Source organism: Coffea eugenioides, chromosome 5 (assembly GCF_003713205.1).
Source record: "Coffea eugenioides isolate CCC68of chromosome 5, Ceug_1.0, whole genome shotgun sequence".
NCBI classification, from domain to species: domain Eukaryota; kingdom Viridiplantae; phylum Streptophyta; class Magnoliopsida; order Gentianales; family Rubiaceae; genus Coffea; species Coffea eugenioides.
The window spans coordinates 23,823,500-23,843,196 of record NC_040039.1 but is presented as its reverse complement, the minus strand read 5'-3'; the positions used below and the strand labels follow the sequence as shown (position 1 = coordinate 23,843,196).

Here is a 19,697-nt window from a genome sequence, read left to right as displayed (position 1 = left end):
GTGAGTAGAAGATCCTGGTTCAACACCTCCTACTTACAAAAAAGATTGTTCGGAAAAAGATGGTGATTCTTAATTTGCTTAACGCGATTCAACAAGCGGAATAAGGGAAAAATGTCTTTAATGTTTCAACTTTTCAATTTAGCCCATTCACAACCTTCTTTGACACAGAAAACAGAAAAATTTTCAAGAATTAAATGCATTAAGAAAGGCAGCTAGAAGGAAATACAGAAAAAAAAAAAAGTAACTTTGATTTCCTAAATACTTGTCTGGGAACATTCATAAGCTTTGTCCACTAGCCATTCCGGGCAAAGAGTTTTGCATCCCCAGCACCAGCATGAACGATGAAATGGAAAATTTGAGTCCCGCATGGCCAAATACCCACCGCTGGAAAGCCAATGATTGTGCAGATGCCTCTGCTGCTGTTAACCTGTTGACCTACTTTTAAATCTTCACATATGCCTATGAATGTATAAACACAGTACTACTCTACTTGTTAAAGATAATTATAGCACCTTGATCATGTAAAACTCAGATGAAAGAGAGATGCAAATACTTCGTCTAGCATACAGGATAGAAGACAAATTCATAGACCACAACGCAGTCACAGAGCAATTACACATTCCACTATCAAAAAAAGACATGAACAAACATGATCCTGATTCTTCTTACATATAGTAGCTAGCTGGTGCTCCAAATGAGAACAGGGCTTCAGAATCGGAGTTTGGCAAAGAAATCATGGAGATAAAGTTAGAATGTGAGAACTGGTAACATTTTCATCTGTCACAGTTGTGGCATCACTGTTGCTGAAGCTGCTAGAATCGGCATCAGACATATGCTGGGGATTTGCTGCAATTGAGATGGAGAGATTGGTATTCAGCTTCTCAACTTTTGTGGCTGTCCCGCAAGTTTGAATGTTATGAGACGGAGGAGCAGCAGGAGCACCAATTATCAGTTTAGAACCTGCAACTGCCTTTTTTACACCCCTGTGTAAGTGCCTCTCACAATACTTCTTATCAGGTACCACATCCCTGCTGCATCGCCATTTTTTACCATCTGTTCTGCGGCATCTCAGTGGTTCCACTTCCACTTCTGTCTTACAGTCAAAGTTCAATTGATTGCAGTTGCTAGCTGTATAGAAATAAGACAGGCCTCATCTCATGTCAAGCAATAGATCAGAATACATATCGTCTTGATGTAAGATATCAAACACTTTTGCAACGATCAAAATCCATAATCCATTATCCAGTAGCCAAGAAAGAGTACTGCCCCTTTGAAAATTATTGAGAACATTACCATGAGATGGTATACTATATCTAATGTTATTTGTTAATTAGCAAGGCTTAAAGTTGCATACATAAGAACAAATGTCAACAAAGTTAATACAAAAACGAGATGAAGAGATATTGTCCTTCAACATGTACTTCAGCTTTTCAATTTCATTTTCAAAGCAAGTGCATTATCAAACCCAGATTCGCAAACAAATATAAAGATCAAATTTGCATTATCCGCGCAGTAAGATGGGGAGCTAGCCACTGGCAAAGAAACCTCCATAAAATGGTAAATGGTGGTCTAACGAGTAGCGTTTTCTGTGACTCAAGCTCCAATATCCAGTTGACTAAACAGCCATCAAACTGCATATACACGCCATCCAAGCAACCAAAAGAACCAGCAATTACAGGCAGGAAAGGCAACTCATTTTTATCCTCATTTTTGGTTTGCATAGTTTTCTTTTTTTTTTTTTCAAATTTTGGTATTACAAGGACAAAGCAGAGAAAATAATATTGACTCACAAAGTGATACAACACTTAATTGCCACCTCATTATGTGAAAAGAATAATGGGAAACAACTCTTACAGCTCGATTCAATCGCATTGGCATAGTCCACTCCTTGACCAAATGAATCCTAAAGCTCAACAAATATTTTTAAAAAAATGCATTTGTTATCAATAAAACACGATACAAAAAGGAATTATTGTTTTTACCTGTGCTACATTGGAGAACACTCTTTGGAGACAAACCAAACCCAGGAACAACAGAAGCATCACCAGATTTCTTGTTTCCTCCACTGCTCTGATCAATTTTGTTGGTACTAATGTTGGAACATTCGAAGCCTATGCCATCAGTGCAGTTACTTCCATATTTTGTGTTATTTTTGTCAGCTAGAACTCGGATTAAAGAACTGGTACTGGTGCCATTGTTGACTGTCATAACATTGTCACCTTTGCTTTCCCAATTCCCATTTCCAGTATAGGGTGCAGAGCTACTTTTAAGTGTTTCAGGGACACTTTTGCTAATGCTGGGACAGGGTACTGTAAGATTAAGGCTAGTAGAGAGCATAGCAGGCGTCCTGCTATCAGTAGTGGTAGCATTTGAAGTATTCATAGATGATGCAAAGATATCAGAGTTGATTGCTGAGGAATTAGCTTTCGTGTCATCTTCAGAAGTTTCCACATGCTTTCTTGAACGCTGACAGCCTCTATGCATGTGCCTTTCACAGTACTTTTGATTAGGAACCACGTCTCTGTAACACCTCCATTTCTTGCCATCAGTTCTTCGGCACCTCCCAGGTTCAGCATCCATCATGCTTCGGTAATCAAAATCTCTAGGAGTGAATCCTAAGACTAAAGGCAAAAATATAAAACAATATAAATCGAAATATATTTAAACAGGTGAAGAATGCAATCACGAAAATATTAACTTTGAATCTAACAGATAAATAATCAGAATCATAAAACATGAGTATTTTGAAGAGAATATAGCTCCAGCTAGACAAGCACCCATTATAATCTGAATGCAAAGACAACACTGCTTTCAAAAGTTGCTACCAATGCAATTTCATTGTATGGTCATCTCATAAAACTATACAGTTCATTATAATTCAACTGAAAAGCCAACTATGCTACATCCACTGCGAAATTTTCATCCTAGTTCATTCTTTGTCAAGGGGTGAGGAGGATGAAAGAGGCTAGCCAAAACATAACCGAGACTTCCTCATCTAGCCAAAGATGTACTACAAAAGAATAACAGATAATTTAAGAAAGAAAAATCAAGGAAATTACTTACAACTAGGGAGTTGGTCGTAGATTCCACTCTTGGAAGAGCCCAGGGAGGCCGCAAGACTCCGCCAAACAGGAAGAACAAGATCGATAGGCACAGGTAGTCCAGCAACTATGTACCTAAAAATGACAACTTGAAGCTGCAGCTGTTGAAGTTGCTCAGCTGTGAACACAAGCTGATCCTTTTCCTCCTTAACCACGCCTCTCAACCCTCTAGAATCGCCAATTCCAAGCTCAAGATTGCTCAATGGAGACCCTTCTCGCTTCTTTCGAGTTCCATCCCTACCAACAACTCCTTTACCTACATCATCTTTTTTTTTTTGGAAAAAAAAAAGCATCAAAAGCAAATAAAAATCAAGAAAACCCCTTAAAAAAATGACACTGTACCATTTTGGAGAGAGAGTAAGAGAAATAAAAACAAACCATTGATAGAAAGAAGCTGAGGCTGCATCTCTTGACATGGGTTTTGTGAAGGAAAGCCTAATAAAGCAACGTCCAAGAAAAGGCTTCTGTGGAACTGCAGATTTGACGGAAGCAAAACCAGAAAAAAAAAGGTGAAAAAGAAATTTCTTACTGAGCAGGAAACGGCAGGCCAGTGGGGCGAGACGGGGGATAAATAATAATAAGATAAGGAAGCAGCAAAGCAAGAAAGAACCGCCTAAATATAACAACAGCAACAACAAAGCAAGAGAAACAAGGGACAATGCAATCACGGCTTGTGACTGACATGCAAACAGCCCATCTGGCCATCTTTTGGAGGAAGAACGATAGATATAGAGAAAGGAAATATGAAAGAGACAGAGATGGGGTGTAGAGATACAGACAGAGAAAGGATTAAAAGTAAGTTTAGACTCGGCAGGCAGGTGGGCAGAGGGGTCTGACAGTTTCAGCCTTTTAACGTTGCAGCGTTTGCAGAAGAATTAAAGTCGAAACCAGAAATCAAAAGAATTTCGTGAACGAGGCCTGAGGACACTTGTGATGTTGTCCAAATCCTTACCGCTTGATGTCAGACTCTTTTGTCTTTCTTTTTCGTTGGGATCGCCCGCATTGAGGACGAAACTCCAATAGTGCCAAATCTTTTGTGTAGGTATCCGGGTAAAATATTGCGCATTTCATGTTACCGCAATCTTTATTACACCTTAGCTCCACCAGATGGCATCAATTTGTTTGGATAGAAATTTATTTGGACGATTTATTTGAGTTAATTACTGTAGTATTTTTTGTGATGTAATGTATATGAGATAAAAAAATAATTAAAATTTGTGAAACAAATTATTTTATCTGAAATTATCTCAATCCAAACAAATGCATCCTTCTTTAATATTTTAATTTTTATCTGTAGATGGTTCATAGATCGGGATACTAATGGCAAATCTCAGCCTAATATAAGTTTGTCATAGAAACTGTAAGAACAATTGTGTAACAAGAAATTGCATGCCATTTGGATAATGGTGATAAAAATTACAACCTTTAAGCATAATTTGATGTTTTTTCACAATTTTGGATCGTGTTTGGGTGTAGGCTGCAGCTTGGTTATTATTTTAATTGGGTTTTAACAAAGAAAGAATAAGTTAAACATGATTAATTTTACAGAAAAAATGTTTTATGCAACTCATTGGAACAACTTATAAGTTCATATCTCACTAGACTACCTTCACATAATGCATCTAATCTTGAGTTCCCTAATACTCTGACACCTCATGCTTATAGGAAACAAGCTCTTAATTTAACCACAACTCCTTACAAGTTGTTCTAACAGGGAAGATAAAGGAGATCTTTGAAACTATAAGGGTGCTAAATGATATTAAGGCAAACCTAAGGGATGGTTTGTGAAATTATCCTCAACTTTAACGTCTACTCTTGTCCTTATATGGTATCAGGGATGTTACCTGGGCCCTTAGCTCTAATCGTGGGCTACGGTTTTATTTTTGGGTTTCCCACACCTCGAGTTTGAAGATTGGTCTATTTCATAAGAAAGGTACAACTTAGAACATGCAGTATGTCTTGCTTCTTGAAATTATTGGGCTTTTATTGTGTTCGTCGAGTTGGGCTAATGTCAGCTCACCAAATTAAGGTGTTCTTAGTACAGTTACTACAGTATTCCTTGAGGACTCAGGGAGCAAGTTTATTGTAGAAAATTATTTACCAATCCACGCCACGGTGTCGGCAGGTTCTGTGCTTGGAAAATATTGAGCACTTCTGCCTTCGTGGGGCGAGCTGACAATAAATGGGATGAAAAACTGAAAATAATTACTACATTAAATTATGGAAAACTAGACATGAGAGATTCACAGCAAATATGGTCCTTGCACACTGTTAGATCCCATTTGCTTTTAGATCTCTTTATAGTTTATACACAAGTCTACCCTGATTTAATTAGAAGTAAGCTTGAATTTGTTTTTTTCAATCAATCGACAACATTTATACTATTCTGTCCTACAGGGAGGAGAAATCCAACTGAATTGTATAAGAAGTTTGAGGAAAAAAGATCCATTTAGGCTGATGGGGTGCTTTTTTTTTTTTGTCAGACTTTTTCAAGTTAGCAATTAAATCTAATCCCAAAGTTAATCTCAAAAGCCGGTAACTCTTGAGGCAACCTTGGGGACTTAACTACCCAACCCTCAAACCCCTTAGAAGCGATGTGGGACAACGGGAAGGTTAGTAGGGAAGGGGTGCTTTGATATAGTCTTTGAATCTTTTTTTAGTTGTAGGGTGCAGGGCTCAACCCCGAGATAAGCTTGTGCTATACTGTTAACTGATTTCGTAGTCTTATAACGAAATATTAACATTCTCGGGGTAATGGGAAGTCCTTGTTTGCAATAGATTTTCCACGTCACTTTGTATTTTTGTCCATTTGTCAAACTAGTAACTAGTACTACTACTTCTTTCATTCTTCTACATTTTTACTTGAGCTACAACGCTTCCAGAGAAAACCAACGGTCCGTTTGGACAGTTGACTACCACTAATAACTTAAATTTTTGGTGGAATGGAGTGGGAAGTTAATAGTTCAAATTTTGTTTCTTATCGTTTTGTCACTATATGGTTCCCTAAATCATAGTAGTTTCTCTAAATTTATATGGGTGTATAGTGCATGTGTTTGGTCCGATAATGGTTCAATTCCCGTTGGTTTTCTAATAAGGTCAGTTGAACATCTTCTATAATAGGTTAGAGTAGGAGTATTTTAAAATAGGTTGTCGCGCCCCACTTTTCGATTGATGTGAAATGAATGTGTGTGATGTGCGGTGTGTAATGTGTGAACGTGTGCAAAGTGAAAAGTAAAAGGCCATGGGACTTAGAATGCGACGATTTGGCCAAGTGAAGTTCAAAAGGGTTTTTTGTATCAAAAATGGAGTCGCCACTTGGTATAGAGTTAGGGTGTACCAAGTCACCCAAAAATGATTTTTGTTTTTGAATAATAAAAAAAGTAAATAAACCCTTTTTGAGAACTTTTGGGTCTACGTAACCGAAAGAGGGATCGGGGGTCACATTTGACGAAGGGGAAGGCAAGGATAAAAAATCCAAGGCACCCCTTCGACCTAGCCAAAGCTAGTTGCGTGACTTAAACCAATTTTTCCTAATTTTTCTACCCAAGGTATGTATCGCGTATTGGATATGTCTATATGAATGCAAAAACCTAGACCTAGGGGGACATGGGGGAAATTTCTCTTCAAAGGTTGAGCGGTGCCAATCACATTAATTGTGAAGCCCAACAATGATCCTTTCGGAGAGGTCACACCTAAACCTAAATGACGTGAAAAATGAGTGGAATGCATGTCATGTGAAAGTGTGAGTTTGTGTGAAGTGAGAAAAATGATAAAAGTAATAAGATATAAGTGAAGGTGTGCAAATGTAGATGAAAGTATTCGTGTGCGAGTGAAGATAAAAATGTTCATGTGCAAGTGAAGATAAAAAAGTGTTCGTGTGCAAGTGAAGATAAAAAGTGTTCGTGTGCAAGTGAAGGTGATAAAAAGGTGCATGTGTGCAAATGAGACAAAAGTGAAAGTGAAATGATAGAGTGGATTGAGAGTGCATGAGCCTAGGGAATTCATGCATATTGGGTACGGGGAGACCTAAATCGTGACTTGATTTTCCCTTTGATTATAAGGCAAAACTAGCGTGCTAAGGCTATCGAGTAGCCACACTCGCTCGTTTCCCTTATCGGAAGGGGACTCTCACGCAAATGTATCCTATAACTAGTATGAGATGCAAAAATCCTAAAATGAGGGGAAAAGGGGCTCGAGGAGCATGCCAGATGATAAAACTAAGGAAAAATGCATGATATGTAGTGAACAAGCAAATGATATGCTAATGAGGGGAAATCCCTAAGGGTCTAGCGTTGGACTAGCCCATTCTATGAATTCCGACTAGCGTTGGACTAGCGGAAACGTACATTCATCCATTCCATTCATTCATGGCTATGAAAGCAAGTAGACATGCCAAAACACTCATAAACACATAGCACATAACATTTAGCATGCTCGACTAGATGCAAGAGCCTAATAAAGCAATTAAACATGTAGCAACAAAAACAAGCAACCAGGGGGAAGGGGAAGTGGACCAAATGCTCTCCGAGCCCTATCTATTACAAGCCAAGAGGTGTACACATACCCCATAAAAACTTAAATAAAAGCAACCAAGGGGAAGGGGAAATGGACCAAATGCTCTCGCCCTATCTATTACAAGCCAAGAGGTGTACACATACCCCATAAAACTTAAATAAAGGTAAAAGCAAGTAAATACATGCAAGGAGGTAATGAAAGCGGAGTAGGCATGCGTATTCACATAACACGTAGGAGCACGTAGGAAAAATAACTCAAGAGTATAGAAGTTACCTCCCTTGCAATGGAAATCGAGTAAATGAGATTAGCTTCAAAATAATAAAAAGGGTCAAGGTACCAATTTATTGATAATATAAACAAAACCATCAAAATTCCCACAATTGCAACTCAAATGAAATCACGCAGTGCATAATTATCAAGAAGAGTGGAATGACCCATCAAATTCCCAAATATGGCAACCACTAATCTAAGCAAACACAATCAAAGCCAAATGAATCATTCAAGATCTACAAAGGTCCCAAAATAACAAAGCCCAGTAACGACTCAACTTGTACCCACCTTAGGACCCAGTTGGAAAGGAGAGGGAATACGAGGGGGTCAGGACATCTCAAATTGACCATTAATTACACGAATTTGGCCCATCGAAAGCATTTAAACAATTGCACAACTGGTGATTCACAAAATTAGGATTAAATTGAAAAAGAAAAGAAAGATTGAGGGATCACTTTGATAGATTTTTCAATGGTTTGGGCCATAGTGAAACAAAGGTATGCTCGGGGGGTCAAAGTGCAAATTCAGAAATTTATTTCATGCATGCAACGTGAACTAAAGCCTTCATTACTTCTGCAATTCTGGTTTCCTTTCCTACATGATGTGCCGTGCTTCATTTGTCAACAAAATGCATCACCAAAACAACTTTGAACCAAAATGAACCTCAAGATGCAACTCTAATCATTACCAAACTTAATGCCACACTTTTAATGCAACAAAACTTAGTTGATGACTGTCAAAGATCAAGAAAAACAGCAAAAAAAATGCCGCCAGAATTTTCTGCAAAGCTAGGAAGCTTGCTGCAATTTTCCAGATTTGGTTCACTACTATGGCAGGAGATGCAATTCTCAACAGAGAAAATGTAACTTGCAGCCGGCATGTCCAAGATGCACTTAGCCAAAAATCCAAATGAAATTGTAAACTCCAAAATTTAGACCAGCGGAAAAAGAAAACAGCAAAAATTTGACCCATGTTGCTGCAACAGGACCAAGAGCTTTAAGCTCATTGTAGCAGAAGTCATGCGTAGGTTTCTGTAACTTGTATCAAACAGAAACATAACTTGAGATTCTAAATAAGTGACACCATCCTAATCTTCTAACATGATTCGCCAACATCAACTCAGTCAACTAGTGTTTGTCAAACAGAAATTCTGGAGCAAAATGTGCAAAGAAATGCAAGAAAACAGCGAAAACTCCTTTTGTTTCATGCACTTGAAAGGCCAAAACAAGTTGCCCAACGGGTCTCCACACAGAACCAGAGATGAAATAACGAAGACAGGACACAAAACAGGCGTGCACAAAGCAAAAGTTCATGTAATGAACCCGGCACTTCTATTCTCCCAAACCCAGGCCCTACCTACAGGTTTTATCAGCCCCAACAAACATAGAACCTCATCTTTTTCGCACGACAGAACCCAGGCATAAACCCAAAGATGGTCAAGTGAAACGCAAAGGAAAGCAGGCAGAGATGGCTCTATGTTTTAGCAGCAACATGATTTGAAAAAAATTCAAGGCAACTCAAGCGACACACAAAGCAGCAATTTTTCAGAAACAACATAGGAATTCCACCAAATAAATTGCTCTAAAACACAGCCAAGAACTTCAGTCATCCGTATTTAACACTGGAATTTGAGGGCAGACAAATAGCTTACCCAGCTGTGTCGGTGACGATGGTGAATTCGTGAGCCACGGAAAATCTGCGATTCCCTTCTGGTTCCTTTAATTTGCAGCTTTCCTATGCTTTGTTTTCTTCACCGAAGCCCTTTTTCTCTCGCTCTCTCTCTCTCGCTTCTCAACTTTTCTTGGCCGTCCACACTCCCGAAATCTCCCCTTGATGTTTTCTATCTTCCGGATCCCTCCCCTTTTCAGGTTTCCTTCAGAATTTTTCCTTTCAGCCGTGCTCTCTATCCCTTCTCCTTTCTCTCTTTTGCCGTTCACCCCCTCTCCCCCCTTGCGGCTGACCTTTTTTTTCACCTCATCCGAGAACCTCTCCTTCTCTCCCTTTTGCGGCTGCTGCTTCTTTAGCTTTTATACCAGAAACCTCACAACCCTAAACACTCCCAGCCATCTTCTGTATTTGCAGCCCAAGGAGCCGTCCCAAACTTTCCTTGCAAGCTGCTACAAATGCAGCTTGCCGCGGCTATCCTTTTTTTTTTTTTTTTTCAACTTAATAAATACATAATATAAATAATAATAATAATAATAATAACAAAATGACAAAAACCATGTAATAATAATAAGAATGAAAACAAATAAATAAAAAACAAACTAAATAAATAAAAACAACAAAAATGTCCATTTTTCAAATTTTCTTCATTTTTCCTTTTTTCTCTCTTTTTTTTCAAAATAACTTAATAAAAATAACTAAAGTGCAAAAAGGTTGAATTTAAAGAAATAAACATATTTTTGTGAAGAAATTTCCCTTTTTCCTTTTTTATGATTTTTCTTTTCATTTTTCTTTCAAGAAAGCATTGAATAAAAACAAAAATGACTAAAACATATTTTTGATATTTTCCTTTTCCTTTTCCTAAAAACTCCATACTAATTTTAAACTTAAAAGCCAAAACTAAAAACTAAAATAAAAATAAATAGCAAATGAAATAAATCAACTAAAAGGGCGAAAATGAATAAAACTAAAATAACATAACAACTAATAGTGCAAAACACACAATAACGAACCAAAATGCAAGCAATCTAAAATGAAAATCATGAAATAGATGCTACATCAAATTATTCAAAATTTGGTGTCTACATAGGTTATAGTAGGAATATGAGCAGAGTAGATTATGATAATTGATAATAAAAAAAAACACCACTAAAGTAATCTGCATGTAAGATACATCAACAATCAAAATATCTAATTGATTAACTTATCAAATCAATATCTTTTAAATAATTGCAATAGTTTGGGAAGGGTAAGCATCAAGTCAAGTCAGCTTTTGAAGTCTTTTAGTGGTAGATTGCTTTTTCTTGGAATGTTTTTAGGGATAATTTCAGAAACCTCTCTTGAGGTCGGAGGTTTCTGACAATTTCACTGAGTTCCTTTGAAATTTATCATGTTATACTTACCCCTCTTGATGATAGACAATGACTATAATAACCTTTATAATTTTTCAAAAAACAAGCTATTGACAAAAAAAAGGAAAAAGATAACAGAAGCAAGGAAAATGAAAAAAAAAATTTCTTTTTTATCAGACCATATATTATGGCCACACTATTTCAGCCATGGCTATTAAATTGTAATCTTCTATCATTCAAATATGCTAATTAAGGTATCACTCAAATATGCTACTACTTTTGATGATGATGGAAGCAATCATCTTTACCAACAACCCAATTATTCATATTATTGAGCATAAAAAAACTTACTAGAATACAGAAAAATGTAATTTGATAGACTGTACTAAGATTACTACCCCAAACTTGTATTTTGTTGATGTTTTGCCTGATTCCTCTTAATAAACATCAAACATGTTTTCAATAAAATTGTGTCAATTCAGATAAATAATGTGGGTTGATTTAGGATAACCAACCCAAATGTTGAGAGTAGAGGTTAGAAGAATTTTGGTAACTGAGGGCTTAACCGTTTGAGTGGAGAAAAGGTAAGGATTGTAAGTTTTATAACAAACAGTTTGGTAGGCAATATATGGAAAAAAAACCTACAAAGATGTACAGATTGTGAAGGTAAGAATTACGACGGTGGATTTTGGCATCTAAGACAGAGAGTTTGTTCAAAAGAAGAAGAAGTGATAAGAGTTTGGAAATTTGGATGGATGCAAAAAATCATAGGGATGGAAAATATCAAAATATTGGCTAAATAATAAAACTCATAATTTTGGTAGTATACAAGTGTATTCTTTGACTTTTAAAAAATTTTAATGATTATTTATATTAAGGAAATTTAGATGAGGGCAATTTTGGGCATTCATATACTTTTTTTGGTCTCACATCATCAAAGTGAAACACAAACCTATGTTCTAGGAAAGATATGTGTAATTTTCAAAACATGAGGAGAGCTGTCTGAAATTACTAGAAACCTCAAGGGAGATTTCTGAAATTATCCCATGTTTTTTTATGTCAATAACTCTTTTCCATTAGGCATGCAAATCACAAATTTCAATTAGAAGGAATTCCAAATCAAGTGCTGGCATACTTTCTTTAATTCTACAAATTTGGCCATGTGATTCATAATGAACCGCAATTTCCTTGAAACGGTTCCTAATGCCATTAATGGATTATACAAGTGATTAACTGCACAGGGAAATAACTGTACACATGAATTCGACATTTTGGTCAGAGCATGCAACACCTCATCAAACTTAGGACACAAGTTGTGGAAAAGCGTTACCGTTGGGGGGCATATTTATTATTATTTTCTCCTGCCCTTCATTCCACTCCCTTTAAGCAAAACAAAAAAGGTCCCGAAATTTCATTATTTCATTATTCCATTTCCATTTCCTCCTTTAAATGAGTATTGACCCCAAAGCCAAAAAAACAACAGAAACCGGGAAGGCCAAAGGTCGCCCAACCAGACAAGAAGAGACAAGGACATTCCTGGCATTTTAAATCAAAAAAAGATGAGAAGAAGAGCACAAACAAAAGCCATCTACTCCATATTTCCAGCTGTTCTCCAAATAAGACGATCCATTGTCATCCTCAAGTTTCTATTCTACCCTGTTAGATACCCCACATGCCAGCGGCCAGCCAAATCCCAAAATTCCATTTCCAGACTAACCGAGGTTAACTTACCAAACCAATCTTCATCACTTTAATCCACTGAAAGAATTGCATTTTAAGTCTCTCAAGTTCTCAAATACTAATTGTTATTATTCTCATTCTAATACACTATATGCTTAATTACATTTGGCACGTCGTGTTTGCCTACCTAATAAAATCTAGACAAACCTATTCTTCTAGGATTTCAAGAATTATAATTTGGGTACATTACCTTAAAGTGAAATACACAAAATATATAAGTACATTATAGAAGTAGCTTACTAAGAATTTGGGATTTTAAAAGTAGAATTAATCCAAGTATGAATTTGGGATTTTATCAAATGATATGATGACACGCACGCGCTTATATTCTCTTAATGAAGACAAAATTACAAAAAATATTAGTACATATAAGGAACGTAAAACTGTAACTAACCTATAAAATTCAACCCATTTAGTTAACTTGTAGTATCGATTAATTCAACAGCTGATATTAAATTTATTAAACAAATTATAAACTGAACCACAGTTTATCACAATTTTTTTTTCTTCTTTCAGGGGATTTTTTCGACTAAGGATGACTTCAAATATAAACTAGTCTATATAGTCCGTTTGGATTAGTTGTTTTTGGGATTGTTTTTCAAAAACAGCACTGTAGCATTTCGTTTTTCAAATATAAGTCCGTTTGGATTAGTTGTTTTTGGGGTTGTTTTTCAAAAATTATATAAAAAACTTTTACTGTAGATGTTTTATGGATTATTTTTAGATGTATTTTTAAAACATATTTTCGAGTATTTTTATAATTTATAATTTTTATATTTTTATAACAATATACAATTATACATTTGTAAATATTTATAAATAAATATATTTATAAATGTGTATAAATTATAAATTAATATTATATAAATGTATAAATTAATATATTATTAATAGATATTAATATTATGTATAAATGTATTAATGTAATAAATATAAATGTATAAATTTATTAATATTATGTATAAATGTATAATTAATATTATGTATATTAATATAAATGTATAAATGTATTATATTATATATAATACATAATATAAATGTATATTATAAATATACATAAATATATATATATTATGTTTAAATGTACATTTATATAAATGTTCAATATATATAATATATATTATGTATATATTAAATATATATAATATATAACATTTATATAAATGTATAATAACATATTTATAATATATATAATATATATAATATATTAATATTTATATAAATATATAAAAATATATTTTATATAAAATAAAATATTTATAATATGTATAAATAAATATATTTAAATTAATATAATATATATATCCTATACATAATTGAAATATACAAATTGAAATAAACATATTAAATATGTATTTGGAGTTGTTTTTGATATATTGTTTGGATATGGTGTTTTTGGAGTTGTTTTTGAAATACACATTTACTGTAGCACTTGGATTGTGAAAAACAGTTTTTCAAAATCAGGCCCAAAAACAAGAATCCAAACGGAGCCGTATTTTCAAATACGAGAGACTAAATAAGAGAATAATATTTAATATAAGGACTAAAATTTTAAAATTGCCTCTAAATCGATCCTAGTTAGTTAACCTAACCTCGGTTAATTCTCGCTCATGAGTATTTCAGTGGTATTTCTTCCTCCTAATCTCCCCTTCCTTTTCTGTTAGCCGTTTCACTGATACTTTCCCCTTCACTTTCACTTCGCACTTCTCCCACTGCTCTGTCTCTCTGCTCAGCAATAGCAATGGGGGTTTTTCTACGCCTCTTCCTCTTCTCTCTCTTCTTCACATCCATCTACGCCCACAACATTACCGAAATCCTATCCGCATTTCCGGAATACAGCGAGTACAACAAGTTCCTCACCGACACAAAACTCGCCGACGAAATCAACAGTCGCGAGACCATCACTGTCCTCGTCTTAACCAACTCCGCCATGGATTCCCTCGCTGCCAAGCACCCCCTTTCCGTTGTCAAAAAAGCCTTGTCCCTCCACGTCGTCCTCGACTACTACGACGCCGGCAAGCTCCACGACATCTCTAACGGCACCACTCTCTCCACCACATTGTACCAAACCACCGGAAATGCCCCTGGAAATCAGGGTTTCGTCAACATCACTGACCTCAAAGGTGGAAAAGTCGGCTTCGGCTCCGCTGTTCCTGGCTCCAAGCTTGACTCCACTTATACTAAATCCGTTAAGCAGATTCCTTACAATATTTCTGTCATTGAGATCAGCGCGCCGATTATTGCCCCCGGGGTTTTAACTGCTCCAGCGCCGTCTGCTTCCGACGCCAACATTACTGCTTTGCTGGAAAAAGCTGGCTGCAAGACTTTTGCTAATTTGATTGTCCAGACCGGCGTTCTTAAGACTTATCAGGTCGCGGCTGGTAAAGGATTGACGATTTTTGCGCCGTCTGATGAGGCCTTCAAGGCGGCGAAACTGCCAGATCTGAGCAAACTCACTAGCGCTGAGCTGGATTCCTTGTGTCTTTATCATGCTCTCGGGAGTTACGATCCCACTGGGTCATTGAAGGCTCAGAAGGGTTCGTTACCGACATTGGCGACGAACGGAGCTTTCAAGTATGAATTGAGCGTTTCGAGTGCAGGTGACACGGTAACCCTCGACACGGGAGTGGACTCGTCGCGACTCGCTTCCACTGTGCTTGATACGCCTCCGGTCTGCATTTTCACCGTTGACAGTTTGCTTCTTCCGTCGGAGCTTTTCGGAAAGTCTCCTTCTCCGGCTCCTGGACCTGCACCGGAGACCTCTCCTTCCCCGGCGCCTCTGGCTCATAGTCCTGCTCCTCTAGCTCCTTCGCCTCTTCTCTCTCCTCCTGCCCCGCCGACGTCTTCGCCGGAGCGTTCTCCGTCCAAAGCTCCTACCGCCGACTCCCAGAACAGCACCGCCGACAAAAACGATGCATACGTCGGAGTTCCAGCATTTTTTACTGGTCTAGTCTCAGTGTCAGTTTCGTTAATTGTTTCCACTCTTATGTCCTAAAGTCGTGATTTTGTTGTGTTTGCTTAATTTATTTCGTGACCGTTGGTTTTCCACTTTTTATTTTATTTTTGGCTGGAGTCATGTATTTTTATTAGTGACAGCTTTTTAGAGAGGATTTTCATTTTAATTTTGATTTATGTTCTCAATTTATCGGGGAGATGATGAATTTGACATTTAGTGTGAATTTTTACCTTGCACACATCCTTCTCAATGTTATTGGTCTTATCGTGCATTATTGGATTTTATGTACGAATTTAGATGGAAGGGATGTCAATGAAGGGACGTTAATTTAGGTCCCGCTTGGAACTATGGATTACTACTATCTTTTAAAATTTTTTATATTAAAAAAAAAGTATAATGATGTATTTGACATGAAAAGGTAATTAAAAATATATATTTAAAAAATTATAAAAATTTTTTTGTTGGAGGCCTAATGTTTTCTAATTCGGGATAATTTCAAAAATCTCCCTTAATATTATCTTGTAACATTTAAATTCGGTAATTAAAATGTGATATTAGGGGAGATCTCATCTACTACATTATTTTGTTACTTTAATACCAATCCACATATTAAAAAAAATTAGAATTTGCTGATTATCATTAAAGATCCAATTACATATAGCATATAAAATAGCATATCATTTTATATTTTTCACATAATATAAGATCTAAATTATTCTTTGTAGTATATATCCAATGTCAAATATGATCAGCAAAAAATAATCAAAAAATTTGCAACCAAACTATTATAGAGAGCAAACTTTAACATCATAAATATTTTTGTCAACATATTAATATTAGTTGCTAATATCTTTATAGTATTAAAGTTCATTTTTTGTAATGTTTTAGTTATAGATTTTTGTTGATTATTTGTTGTTGATTATGTTTGAAAATACATTTGTAATTGGAAAGAGTAATTTGAATATTATATTAAGCGAAATATATAATATAATATACTATTTTTGATATCATACGTGATTTGATCCCTAATGATAAATAGCAAATTATAGTATTTTCTTTACTATTTAAATTGGTATTAGATTAACTAAATAATATAGTAGATTAAGGGTAATGGTGAAATCATATTGTTTTCTCTCTATGCTAATATTACTTTTTAATTGTTTGTTAGATATAGATGTTACAAGATAATGAATTTTACAGAAGGTTAGTGTAATTTTCAAAATCTAAAGAGGTACCAGTGAAATAGTTAGAAACATTAGGGGAGGTTTCTGAAATTAACCCTTCTACTTCTGACCCTAACTTCTGAAGTTTCCGGTAAACAGTGAGTTTGTTTGGATAAGAATTTATTTGGATGATTTATTTGATCCAGTTACTGTAGCACTTTTTATGATGTGATGTATGTGAGATAAAAAGGTGATTGGGAAGATAAAAAGGTGATTGAGATTTGTGAGAATAAATTTTGCAAACCAAATACTCTCTATCCAAACAAACTCAGTAATTCTCATACTACATAAATTTTGATGCGACATGGGATTCTTCGATGGTGGTGCAATGAAAGGGTGTGGGAGTGCGTGTTTGGGCAGAGAGGCACGTGAAGAAAGAATTGCCCCCAAATAAATAAATAAAAAAAAGGAGAGGTGGGGTCCCACGTCTTTGATGAATGATCAATGATGTGTATTTGTTGCCGTTGGTGATCTCTCAATCAGAATCAGATGGACAATAATGATGGATGGTGCTTCCAGAACACAGGATCCGGTCCCTCCCCCCATTGGATAGATATGATATGATATGGAGTTGTTGTTTGGTCACCCTTTTTTGTCTGTGCGGCGAATGGGAATGGGTTTCTTTCTTTCTCGTCCTCTTTTAACGGGCGTGGAAACTGGGAATGCTGCTTTTTCCAGGCGAAACTGAACGAAAGTTCTAAAGATAACGCTTTTATCTTTGTAACGGTTAGTTTAAATTTTGTAAGCATAATATTTGGATTGCATTATTGACTCTCTATCACGTCTTTGACTAATTTTACTTGAAACTGCATTCCTTTTTCAGTTTAGTTAGCTCAAGTAACTGATGATGCTTTTGCTCGGTTCATTAAGCTGTGGCCTAGAGAGTCCTGGGACCACCGATACATTGAGGATTGGTTGGCTGGCTGGGTCCCTTTCTCTACTATTGTTCTCCAGTGGCAATTCTACCTGTATAAAATTTACAGCCAACGCATGCTAGCTGGCTTAATTGGCCCATTCCCCCTAGAAAGCTCACGAGCTTATATAATGAAATCCCATGCCGATCGATAGCTTGTAAATATCACAACAGTACTTGTGATTATATACATACATATATATATATCGATAATATTTCAACATTAATAGTTACACCATCAATAAGAATCACGCAGGAACTAATAGCTGTTGGCCACTACTAAAGATTTTAAATCTTTGTGGGATGGAAGGTTAAAGGTTCAACCTTACCTTCTATCAATGTGTCACTATATTATACGTGAGTTCTTTTAAATTCATATGGATGAGTAGTGCACCTAAAATGATTTGATGGTGGTTCAATCTCCGTCGATTTTTTTAAGTCTCGTTGGGACTCTCCCTCCTTAATGCAGGCTAGAGTAGGAGTAGGTTATATTAACTGTTGCCGTCTGATAAAAAATATATATAGGAATCACGCAAGAACTTGTGGTTTTCAGAATCTGTCCTGAAGTACTGTGAAAGTATTTAAATATCGATAATGGAGGAAAGCTATGTGAATTAGGATCAAAATGTGTTGCACTGAGTGAGAATTATCAGAAGATTGAAATAGGTATAGTACAATCCTTTACACTGCTACTAAGTACTTAACTTCAAAGCTTTAAACAGTCTTTGTCTATTTACGAAAAATGGATGGTGGGATTAGGTGGAACGTTCTTTGTGGCAAATGTACTTGGGTCATGCTGCTTGTCAATGGCAGTAGCTGAGCCAAGAGTGATGACAAATGTGTCTTTACAAGTTGACTAACAATTGCTCTACTAAACTTTCATCATAGCGACCCTATATATGTTTAAACCATCTGGCATCTGTTGGAACTTCGAGGGCCGAGGAATCAGAATTACTTTGCCTGTCATGCTGTAACACCTAGTTTTTCCTTAGAAAGACCAGTTTTCGACTATAATGTTACAGTAAAATATAAATAAAAATAATTAAAAAATATCTTATTTATATATTATATCAAATATTTCAAAAAATCCTATAGTAAAAGTTTTTTTTATATATATTACTACAGTAAAATATTTTAAAAATATCCAAAAAAACAGCTAATCCAAACAGAGAAGAGATTGGTCTATTTTTTAAAGATAAATTTTTCAACTACAATGCAACAGTAATACACAAATAAAAATAATTAAAAAAAATCTCATTCATACATCATATCAAATATTTCAAAAAGCTCTATAGTAAAAGTTTTTCATATACATTGCTACAGTAAAAAATTTCAAAAATACTCTAAAAAACAGCTAATCCAAACGGAGCGCAGAATATGTATTATGTACTGGTAAGTTAAACCAATTCTTTATGACGTTTTGTTTGTGTACAGAGAGTAGAATTGTGCTACTCAGAACCAGAAGGTGACCTGCATCTCCAACGAAGGAGTAGGGAACAGCAGAAAAGAACATGACCCACGAATCAAAGCTGGATTAAATCATTAAAACTCCTTTGCGGGGGGTTTCACTATCATCAAACCGCAAGAGGCTGGAGTGGTTTCTGTCTTTGATCATTCGGTGGAAGGATGGTGGGCGATAATGCCAAATTGCCTTAGTTGGACGCTGCCTGGCAACAGCACTATTTAACATTCCAGAATAAGTTGAGCATCTTCTTGGTTGGCTGTTGTATGCATGTATGATTCAAGTTCACGTGTAAAGAATCTGTCGACGTTGTCCCAATGATCAATATGGTCCGTTGCAGTCTCTGACCTGAAAAACATCATGGGATTTTGGTTACATTCTCAGAGTTAACAAGATTAAGACACCATGGATGGACTTTTGTAAGAATTCATTGTGCCTAGACTTGGCCCCCATATGATATTGCTCTATTATTCCCTTTTTTTTGTGAATAATGCTAGAGT

General features: G+C 35.8%; 2 protein-coding genes across 4 annotated transcripts; one reads left to right on the top strand and one right to left on the bottom strand.

Annotated features, from left to right (window-relative positions):
• Window positions 1-213: 213 nt before the first annotated feature.
• Window positions 214-3,910, bottom strand: LOC113772506 (growth-regulating factor 9-like). Of its 3 annotated transcripts, XR_003468556.1 has the most exons (5): window positions 3,480-3,910; window positions 3,064-3,366; window positions 1,983-2,621; window positions 670-1,128; window positions 214-427 (listed from the first exon to the last, which is right to left on the bottom strand). XR_003468556.1 is itself a non-coding variant. In XM_027317118.1 (4 exons), the coding sequence occupies exons 1-4, from the start codon at window positions 3,505-3,507 to the stop codon at window positions 734-736; spliced, it is 1,365 nt and encodes a 454-aa protein (XP_027172919.1). In that variant the 5' UTR covers window positions 3,508-3,910; the 3' UTR covers window positions 560-733. The 3 variants fall into 3 exon arrangements, 2 of the variants coding, with proteins under 2 accessions (XP_027172919.1, XP_027172920.1); XM_027317118.1 differs by lacking the exon at window positions 214-427 and having other exon boundaries at window positions 560-1,128; XM_027317119.1 differs by lacking the exon at window positions 214-427 and having other exon boundaries at window positions 560-1,128; window positions 3,064-3,357.
• A 10,375-nt stretch (window positions 3,911-14,285) lies between these two features.
• On the top strand, window positions 14,286-15,870 carry LOC113770743 (fasciclin-like arabinogalactan protein 8). Its single transcript, XM_027315312.1, has one exon. The coding sequence runs from the start codon at window positions 14,385-14,387 to the stop codon at window positions 15,636-15,638; it is 1,254 nt and encodes a 417-aa protein (XP_027171113.1). The 5' UTR covers window positions 14,286-14,384; the 3' UTR covers window positions 15,639-15,870.
• The last annotated feature ends 3,827 nt before the right edge of the window (window positions 15,871-19,697 follow it).